We start from the raw sequence: 10,675 nt of genomic DNA on the forward strand, positions 1-10,675 counted from the left end.
GAACATTGATGTGTGTGTGTGTGTGTGTGTTTATTTGTTTGTATCTGTACAAATAACAATTTGGATCGGAAGAGATTCGGAAATGAATAATAATTTTTAGAAGAGTCTATGCAAACAGACACATAAAGAGATACAACCGAAGATTGTTCCAGAAAGACTACTACGTAAAACATGTCTTTCTCTTTTACATCTTCATTTCCCGGGTAATGATGGTCCCGGACACGGACATTGAAACGGAAAATCCGTTTGCTCGTCGTCATTCATTTGTATAAGCATGTTTTTTTTGTGATGGAAATTTTTTTCCAATCTACTTAAAATAAATAATTTTTCCATCTAGTTTGTTCGTTAAACACAATGATCTGATCGACGGTGATTGATTAATGTTGTCGATCGATCGTTGTGTTGATTATCCGTCAATGCAGTCAGAAGAAAAAAAAATGAACGTCTATCCTCATTTCATTTTAGTATTTTGTCGGGTAATCATAATGATGATGATGATGATGATGATAATTGCCTTTCGGGTATTGATTGCCATATAACCAAAATGTTTAAATATGTGTTTGACGCCATATCTAATTGTAACAAATATTTACACAAATTTATTTGATTTTTTTTTTGACTTGAAGATCTTAAAAAAAATTTATATATTGAGATTCATAACAACAGAAGTGTATGAACGATGATGATGATATCAACGAGAAAAAAGATATTTTTTTCATGCAAAAAAAAATCCTTCCATAATCATTTAAATAGGAAATGGTAAATAAGTGCGATGGCAATAGGACCCATTCGAAAAAGAAAAGAAAATTTTCTTTTTCAACATCATTTTTTACTATTTGCTATGATTTTATCGTTGTAATCACCATCCTCAGTTATTCAATATTTGAAAAAAATTTCTCGCATTAAATTTTTTTTGTGAAAATAATAATAAAAAATGAAAACGTTGTTGTCGATGATTTCTCTCTGTCTCTCTTGACATAAATTTCTTGTTGTCCAATCGTTGTTCAAAAAAAAACAGAAAAAAACCGATCGATTGGTCGTAATCATCGACAAAAATGGTGACCACCTGACAAAAAAAAACATCGATACGGTCGATGTGAAAACAAAAAACAACAGAAAATGAATGAAGAATGATTGAATGAGAAAGTGAGAGATGATGTTAATTGAGAAGATTGAATCGTCAAAAAAAAATGTAAAATGGGAAAAACACTAAACTTCCTTGAAATGAAGTGGAAGGCAAAAAAAAATCACTGCCGATATTTCCGTTTTGCCTACCTGTCTGTCTCACTGTATGCTTGTCCCGTGTGTATACATACGCACTATTTATTATTTTATAGGTTTCTCAACATCATCATTGTGGATGGATTAGAAAATTCGGAAAAAAAATTATTTTTCTAAAAAGTATTTCTTTTTTTTGAAACTATTTTTTGATACATGATTGTATATAGGATATGATATGATCAATATGTCAAAGAGAAGAAAAACAAATTTGAAATTTTTATTTCAAATGAAATTTGTCATCCTTGAAATGGATCAATGAAAAACAAGATAATCATTATCAACAACATCATCATCATGTGGACTTTATTATTATTATTATTTTTTAAATGGTGGCATTCATTTGATATTGGTATATTAATATTAATTTTGTCAAATTCAATATTAAAAAAAAAAAAAAATAATAAATAAACCAAATCGAATATGAAATAAATTTTATCAGAAAAAAAAATAAAAATGCAATCAATACAAGTTCAATGTCAATGAATGAAATTTTTTTCCCTTTGATTTATTGAATAGAATTCAAGGTAAGAATTTTTTTTCAATTTTTCCATTTTTTAATTTAAAATTCACCTGTTGCGTTCTATTTTTCCATTTTTTTTCTTGATTCTTAATGTAGATATAGATGTGAAATCCTAATCCTATAACGTCCAAATATCGATCCTTTTTATCAGTTTGCAATGCAATAAGCATTTTTTTTCGATAGTAAAAGCTTATTACATTCATGGTTTTTACTATTATTATTTTGGATTTTATTTTGTTTCACACATTTTACATGAAAAGTAAATGACGTAAATTTGGCAATTTTTTTTGGGCAAACGACTACTGTACTGAATGAATTGGTGTTGATAGATGGAAGCCACATATTACTATTAGTTACCTATGATAAAATCAAAACTCTATCATTTTATCCGGCTTGAAAGCAATCGGAATTTATGACTGTTTGATTTATTGACAAACAATCAATATTTGATGTCGTCATCAATGAATAATCATAGTCATCTACTGATATAACAAATATTTACACATATCTAATCTATCTAACATTTTTTATAGTGCTAAAGTTCCAAGAAAAACAGAATTTGCATACAGCAAAGACTGTCAAATAAAATTGCCCAAGTAACAATTTAAATTCAATGAAACAATAAAACAAAAAGTAAAAAAATAAAAGTCATTTTGGGAAAATTTAAAAAATTCATCACTTGAATCATTTACATCACCATCATCACATGGAGCAAAAACAAATGATTCAATGAATTGATTTATTCAATTTGAAACAATTTTCCCACATAAATATTAGTTATTATTATTGTAATTTTTGTGAAAAGAATAAAAATAAATAAAACATCATAAATAATTGCCATCTTTCATGATTCTTTACTACACGTGATCAAATCATTCATCGTTTGTTGATGATTTTGTACCTTCAATTATGCGATCTAATTCAGCTTGTACATCACGGGTACGTAATGATTCGACAGCCGTTGATGATGCTGAATTGGGTGTTGTGACACCAGATTGGCTATTACGAACAGATCCAGATGAATTACCACTACTAGGTGTACTACTGTTTCCTCCTGATCCTCCAACCGATTTTCGGCTCAATAGTGAGTTGAAAAACGTTTGCAAAACACGCTCACCACCGGGTGATGCTTTACCGGATGCATCAAGAAAAGCAGCCGCAGCAGCTGGACTAGCGCTATGACTTGATGGTGTTTGATGTGATTGTCGACGATCTGATTTATTGGCCGATCCACCACTGTGGGTACCAGTATTACCACCAACCGGTGTCGCTGTATTGGACGATGATGATTGACTACCACCAGTGGGGGTACCTCGAAGTGGCTGCATTAGTGACTAAAAAATAATTAAAAATTATTATTAAAAAGAAATGCCAAAATTTACCGTGTTAGTAATATTGGATGGAACCTGTTGATTCAGTTGTGTTCGTAATTTCATCAAAAAAATCTGATCATCTTCGGAAACAATTTCCGGCTCTTTCATAGTAGGCTATGTCAAAAAAAAAATGAAGAAAATGTATGATTAATTAGATATTCTTGAAAGATCTTTTTGTTAAATGGAGAAAACATAAGAGTCAGTTTCAAAATGTTTCATCAAAATGTTCAGGAGAACGAAAGTATATGAAAAAGGCGCATCATTCTGATTTAGAATAAAGTATTAAAATAAAAAACATATTCATATTAACTTACATTAACATTATGTGGTGGCATTATCACATCATTATAATTATCATCAGGTGAAAATGATTGTATATTGTCATAAAGAATGGAAATTTTTTTCTCATTATCCCAACCAGATGGTCTAATTGAAATAAATAAGATGATGATGATTTACAAGAAAAAACAAGAGTTTGTAACTTACATAAAAATAGCATCCTTTTCGACCACCAATGCTGGAGTTTTGAATTTTAATCCATAAATCCGATGTATAAGAAATTTATATAATAGATCACAATTTTTGTTTATCTTAGCAGAAACATACATCAAAGTTGCGCCATCTACAAACAAAACAAAAAAATGATGTGGTTAAATTATTATGGGTGCAAAAAAATCACACAATTTCTCTCAATTTGATAATATTCAGTTTTTTTTCACATCAGATCATTATAAAAATTCATATGAGGTCTGTAGCATAATCGTCAAATTTCATCACAAAATAAATAAATAAATCATTCACACAAAATTACTTACATTGAAGACAAAATTTTCTAGCATATTGTTGTATGAAATCGAAATGTTCCTCACGAAAATCATAATCTTTTTCCAATGTAGACATATAATCTGTTTTTGTAATGGCTACGACTATGTCCAGGCCAAGATTATGTGATAGTACATCAGAAGGTAATGGATCTCGTTCAGGTTCGATATGATCAATTGGAATGCCATTATTACCGGTTGTGGATGTTGTTGAGTGATCACCATTTTGCGAACGACGCATCGAAGTTAATCCTTCTATTTCATCACCAGGTGAAATGTAATCCTGGAATCGTCGTGTATCTAAATAAGAAAATAAATTCAAATTTATCAAATATAATTTTTTACAAAAAAAAAACAAATGATTCAATCATAATTATCACAGTCAGTTTTTACGTATTATTATCATAGAATTAAAATCATGACAGGTCTGTGTAAAATAACTCATCATTTATACAAGTATTGAATATTTTTTTTTTTTTGAAAAAAACACTTATCGATAACTTACTTTTATCTTGATATTCTTTAAATTTTTTCGAATCCAAATTTAAATTTTGTACATGTTTTTGTAGACAATTCATCCAATACTGAAGTGAATTCATCATCTCCCATGGTTTAGTCATTGAACATACAACAAGTATGGTTGTATCTTCAAAATTATCTTTATTCAATGCGAATCTTAACAATTGAGATTTCCAATTATAATTGCCATCCAATATCCATACACCACATTGTGTCTGTTCATCTCGATATTCATCACGAACCATTAGATAATGATATTCAAGTCCGGATCCTTTGCACGTTGTATCGATGCCTTGCATCTTAGCAATGAGTGATGATTTACCAGAATCATTGTCACCGAGTACAAGAATAGATTTATTCGAAGGTAATTTATTCGTTGCAGTCTGTTGAACTTGTTTCAATATTGATGACCAAATGTCACGATCAGTCGGTTCAATCGAATCATTAACATTCGATGATAGAGAGTTTTGAGCACTGTTACGATATGGTGCCATGTGCTCAACTCAACAGCTACAATGTGTAGAACCGGAACCAAAAACACACACGTGGCATGGACAGACGAACAGAAAACGACTTGTTGAAACTTTTCCACTGAAAAAGGACAAAGTCTCAAGAAAGTTTCCAAAAAAAAAAATGCTCGATTAATCTAATTATAATTCAAATTTTATAAATTAAAATCTAATGTCTGATTTATAGCTTCAAGATTTTTATCATGAAACTTATAAACCTGATCCGAAAAAATTAAAATTCAAAACCTAATAAAATTCCGCACACAAAAAACAAAAACAAGGCGTTGCTATTGCTCGCTTTTGCTATCGATTTTATCGATGATGTCGTTTATCACATTTTTAGAGAATTTTCTCTCGTGTTCTTTCATGCAATTGATGCATATGATTTTTAAATTAAATTTTCAGATTTGTATTGAAAATTTCTATCCATTATATCGATAATAATGAGCTCATTAATTAATCATCAAAAATTATAATCATCATTTTAAATTAAAATTTTTATGATGGTGATTCAATTTTTATCTTTAGTACAAGCAAAAAAATTGATTTCACAAGGAAAATTTTTTTTCAAGACAAACTTGTGTTGGAATCGCCTGTTATCATCATCATCATCATCATCCTCTGGTTCTGGCGATGATCTATCATCGGACCAACCGGCAATATCACAACAACAAGTCAAGACTTCTGGTCTAAAATTTCAAAATGTGTTGAATTATTTGGAAAAATCTGTTCGATTGTTTGTCGGTGACGTTAATAGTGAAGAATATCGAGAATTCGATCAGGCTTTAAGCATAGTTCGTTCTAGTCTTGAATCAATGCCCGAATTTCATCAACGAATCGACAAAATCGATGATGGAACACTTGTTGATTCACAAAAATTATTACGCGATCGCTTTTTACAAAGTCGTTCGTCGATTCTAGCCGATGGATCAATTTCTTGTCTAATATATCCTGACCTAGGTCTTTGGAATAAAATTTTACCTGAGAAATTTTTACTTGATTTTATGGTCGCAACTATATTGGGCGCTTTAGACTATCTAGAAAATGGCGAAAATCTTCACTATTCTCGGGTGCCTTCATTAGGACATGATTACATTGAAGAATCTAGGCCATCTAATCAACAACAAACGAAAACAAATTATATTATTATAGCTTATGGCTGGAATCATTATCTTATTGATCTGGGACAATTTGAAAATTCTTACCAAGCCTTGTGGCAGATTCTCAAATTTTTATTTGAACAATCATCCACGTCAATGTTAAAAAATCCTTTCCCTATGGGTGTCTTATCCACATTGCCTCGAAATGATTGTATGTACGGTTATAAATTTTTAAACCAATCGGACCTGCAAAAACTTCGACAATCAAAATTATTGATTTCTATCGAAAAACTCGATATGATTCCTCAAGAAACGGACAATGTAGAACGTGATCATCGTATAGGTTTGATGGCCAAACAGATTCTATTGTCAAATGAAGAAAACATTGGCAATCGATGGTACGATAAATCCTTACAAATGGTATTTGTATTGAACAAAAATTTCAATCAACTTTATTCACATGGCCTTTGTTTTGAGCAATCACATGCTAAAATTGAATCCATTCTACAATTAATGGATCATTCCATTAAATTTCTGACAAAATTTAAGGTATTTGAATTGGCACATGAGAATTTGAATGCTTTAAATAAATAATTTCGTTTTTACAGCCAAAAACCGAAGAAGAATATACATCTCGAGATATACAATTTAAAAAACTTCAAATATTTGATTCCAAATCCAAACGATTAACCGAGATCATAAATCAGGCTACAAATCATTTTGCAATGGAAAAATACTTGAATATCTGTTCAAATCGATATTTTCAATTGTCCATGCTTCAGTTCGTTGATTATGGATTAGATATGTTGGAAAAAGAATTTCAATTATCTGCCGAGGATTGGATACAAATTTCTTTCAATTTTACCTTGTATAAATTAACTGGAAATATACGACCGTGTTATCAACGTTTTTTACCAAACGGAGATGGTGCAGAAATCTGGTTTCAATGTTTGAATCAGGAAATGTTAGACTTTTTCCATGAACCGAATGATCGACAAAAATTATTACTAGCATTGGAATCGTTAAAATTTCATCGTGAAATATTAATGCCTGAAGATTCGTCTTCAAAAGAATCCCAAAACATTGAATCTATTCTTCTAGGTTAGTATTTTTTTTCTATTAATTAATTTTTCAATTAATTAATTTTATATGAAAAGTCTATCAAAATTTAGCAAAACTTTCTTTTGGTTTGGACCAGAATAAATCATATCCAGATTCAATGATGGCCAATATAGACTCATTATTTAAATTGAAATCAATAAGACGATTACGACGATCAACAGCTCAGATAACTACATTGAAACCTGCTCAAAATTATTATGATTGGCATTTGGTTACTAATGGCCATTCATATTATGATCATCGTATTCAATTTAACCGCACATTTAGCTTCTAATCAAATGCATTTCACATTGACAATGTTACGCTGTGGCAGTGAACCACAATTGCGTAATATTTCTGTAGATAAGATTTTGTATGAATTAGGTAGGTCATTGAGGCAAATAAAAAATATATTTCAAAATTAATTTGTAATTGCAACATTCAAGACTGAATTTCAAGACTAAAATTCAAAAAAAAGTTGGAGGTGGAGGGGTTAACATTTATTACTTTGACTGTATAAATTTTTTCCCATTTTTTTATCGTAACTATTTTCTATGCTTCTTCTTCACTTCTCTGTTTTGAGAGTGATATTATTTGAGTTTAATAAAACTTGAATTCAATAAATTCAAAAAAAATGAAGGTGGAGGGGTTCAAAGGGTAGGGGAGGAAAAAATGGAGATGGAGGGGTTCGAACCCTCGACCTTTTACATACTTGTAAATAAACAGCCGGAAACTGATTGATTTGATGCAAAGCAAACGCTACTACCACTGAGCTACATCCCCATTGAATAAAGGAATGAGCGGAATTCCATAAAAATAGTGGTAATTGCAGGGAAAAATATGGAGTTACCAAGTTTGTGAACGATTCACACACCTGTACACTACTACAGTAAAAGAAAAAATTGGGGCCTTTGAGGAGGTTGAAGCTTAATAAAGCAAAATAGTTGGAAAAATGGTCAACACTTTTTGAATAACTTTAAAAACCACTATCCCATTGAATTACATTGTCTGCCATAGACTTTACATTAGTCACAATGCTTTTTCAATGGAAGAATCTACTCAAATACTTCCAAATTTTCAGCAACGTCATGGTCAATTCCACTGAACGAATCCAAAGATTCCAGTTCTTTGAAAGCTTCGGGATAGGCACTATCGGTTTCATTATCATTATCACTCTCCGAAGCGTTATAATTAAAATTATTATAGTCATTTTCGCTGTCGGATTCATTGTCATCATGGTCACTGTCATTGTCTGATTCGTTATAATCATTGTCCGAATCGATAACAATGACATTGTTAATACATTAAATTTTGTTGCCATCAAAGTTTTTGTTAATATTATTTTACTCGCTTATTAATTCGCAAATTCTTCTATCACATCATCAAAACAAATTGTTTTGACTCAATTGACAAAATAGCCAAAGAACTGAATCTTTCTTGGCTCAACGTCGATCGCCGCAGATGTATAATCAAATTCAAATTGATTGATAATTCAAATCGTCAACAAAACGGCATCAAACGAAATCGTGGAAGAAAAATGATGGAAATTTTCAAATAAAATTTGATTTGAATTTTTATTTCAGAGAAAATAGGATAAAAACAAGGATATGATATATGCTTTTATCAAAATATATATAGTTTCAGAAGTCAGATCAGAAGAATAAAAGTCATTTGTTTTTTTTCTTAACATATAAATGATTAAGACAATAGCTCAATGGCAATTGGTCAAAAAAAAAAAAAAGAATCGAATCGTTATATGATCATCCAAAATTCGTTTTTTCCAATTTCAAAAGATACGGAAACGTTCATGTGCTCCTAAATATTTTTTACATTTAGGACAATAATGTAGCATATCACGTGAACAATCGGTACAGAAAGGAATCAGGCAACATCCGAGCCAACAACTGTGTTTCAAGACAAAAATAAAAACATTTTAATTAATTCAAAATTATTCAATAATTATGTAGGTGTGAGAATGCTTTGAAATATTATTTGTTGTGTCATTGACATTTTCGTGACTTGAGATAATTAAGCAAAAAAACGTCTGTACACAAATGGAACGGTTTTTTCAATTTTCGAACAATTTTTATTTTGATTTGCTTGAAATTTTAATGATTGAATGATGATGATTTAGAATAGTTAAAAACAATACATACCCAATGAAGCAAAGCCCGGCACATAATAGCCATGTACAGAAATTCGATCGGGCTTGGGTAACCGTTTTAACATCTTCGTGACAAAAAAAACATTTTACATGTATCGATTTTGATGGAAATCTATCCATAATGACTGTTGTATTAGCTAAAATTTATCAGGAAAAAAAGTTGAGACATGAATATCATCGAAATATATGATTATCCTTCGTGTTTTCCAGTGCTTACCATTCTGAGAAGTTGGCTGTGTAACGACAACGGATGATGGTTGCGGTCCTTGTTGTGGTTGTTGAAACTGCTGATCATAATTTGGCCACATAGTATAAGGTGGTGGTTGATCATATTGTGGTTTTTGTTGATGTTGATCTTCAATAATGAAACCTGGAGCACTTGGAGCGGATGGTTCCGCCGAAATATTTGGATACATACTCATTTTTTTGATATTTGATTGAAAACCAGATTAACTATGAACAATTTGAATTCGAAGAATAATAATGAAAGATTCAATTCAACGAGCAGAAAAGTAATAAACAAAATTTTCAAAAATCCAATCAATATGGAGACAATGGTAAAAAGCTTTGAATGATGACTCATACAACAAAAACTGAGCAACAAGCTACAAACGTTGTCTTTGCTGTTTTCAAATAATGATGCTGATGATGATGATCATGGTCGAAGCTTACACTGCTATTGAAGAAAAATAAACACTCGATTTCAAAGTTGAATTCAAAAGAGAGAACAAGTAGCAAAACGAAGACTAAACGAAAGTTCAATTATCATCGAATAATAAAATGTTGGCACTTTATTACTGATCGATTGCATCAACAAAAACAATTATGTTCGATAATATTTTGATGATGATAATGAACATCATATACCACATTTGCAAAGCTTTATTGAGTGTTTTTTTTTGATAATCCAAATAACAGCTACCCTTGTAAGACGATGATGAAAAATTTTATCATAACAACTGTTTATCTTGGCAAGATTTACAGATTTGTAATAAAATCTTGGCAACACAATACACAAAACAAAACGAAGAGCTAACAGAACTTGTATTCGAACGAATTGGATATTTGTTAAAAATCATTTACAATAAAAAAAAGAGAACTGAATATCTTCTTTCGATGAAATATACTGCTATTTATTTGTTTCTTTCGTCCCATTCTATTTACCATTCAATTCACTTTCTCTGAACAAGCAATGTAAAATTTTTCTACGTCACATTATATGATGGCTATAACAACAAAAAAAAAATCCAAACTTGTTATATGTGGCTATAATATATAAATAAAGAG

At 30.5% G+C, this 10,675-nt stretch overlaps 3 protein-coding genes and 1 non-coding gene across 5 annotated transcripts; 1 reads left to right on the forward strand and 3 right to left on the reverse strand.

Moving 5' to 3' along the window:
* Window positions 1–2,460: 2,460 nt before the first annotated feature.
* Window positions 2,461–5,314, reverse strand: Dlic (dynein light intermediate chain). 2 transcript variants are annotated; one of them, XM_047058571.2, is made up of 6 exons: window positions 4,501–5,314; window positions 3,990–4,295; window positions 3,661–3,796; window positions 3,489–3,600; window positions 3,184–3,288; window positions 2,461–3,123 (listed from the first exon to the last, which is right to left on the reverse strand). In XM_047058571.2, exons 1-6 carry the CDS (start codon window positions 5,006–5,008, stop codon window positions 2,674–2,676), a joined length of 1,617 nt encoding a protein of 538 aa, XP_046914527.2. In that variant the 5' UTR covers window positions 5,009–5,314; the 3' UTR covers window positions 2,461–2,673. The 2 variants fall into 2 exon arrangements, with proteins under 2 accessions (XP_046914527.2, XP_046914526.2); XM_047058570.2 differs by having other exon boundaries at window positions 2,461–3,135.
* Window positions 5,315–5,359: 45 nt separating this feature from the next.
* LOC124494601 (uncharacterized) lies at window positions 5,360–7,652 on the forward strand. The gene is made up of 3 exons (XM_047057807.2): window positions 5,360–6,672; window positions 6,732–7,224; window positions 7,281–7,652. The coding sequence occupies exons 1-3, from the start codon at window positions 5,524–5,526 to the stop codon at window positions 7,517–7,519; spliced, it is 1,881 nt and encodes a 626-aa protein (XP_046913763.2). The 5' UTR covers window positions 5,360–5,523; the 3' UTR covers window positions 7,520–7,652.
* A 245-nt stretch (window positions 7,653–7,897) lies between these two features.
* TRNAA-UGC (transfer RNA alanine (anticodon UGC)) lies at window positions 7,898–8,007 on the reverse strand. The gene is made up of 2 exons: window positions 7,971–8,007; window positions 7,898–7,933 (listed from the first exon to the last, which is right to left on the reverse strand). It is a non-coding gene; the product is annotated as a tRNA-Ala (tRNA).
* A 764-nt stretch (window positions 8,008–8,771) lies between these two features.
* LOC124494606 (lipopolysaccharide-induced tumor necrosis factor-alpha factor homolog) lies at window positions 8,772–10,496 on the reverse strand. The gene is made up of 3 exons (XM_047057813.2): window positions 9,606–10,496; window positions 9,381–9,525; window positions 8,772–9,128 (listed from the first exon to the last, which is right to left on the reverse strand). Exons 1-3 carry the CDS (start codon window positions 9,808–9,810, stop codon window positions 9,011–9,013), a joined length of 468 nt encoding a protein of 155 aa, XP_046913769.1. The 5' UTR covers window positions 9,811–10,496; the 3' UTR covers window positions 8,772–9,010.
* Between the last annotated feature and the right edge of the window lie 179 nt (window positions 10,497–10,675).

This window comes from Dermatophagoides farinae, chromosome 3 (assembly GCF_024713945.1).
Source record: "Dermatophagoides farinae isolate YC_2012a chromosome 3, ASM2471394v1, whole genome shotgun sequence".
Taxonomy (NCBI): domain Eukaryota; kingdom Metazoa; phylum Arthropoda; class Arachnida; order Sarcoptiformes; family Pyroglyphidae; genus Dermatophagoides; species Dermatophagoides farinae.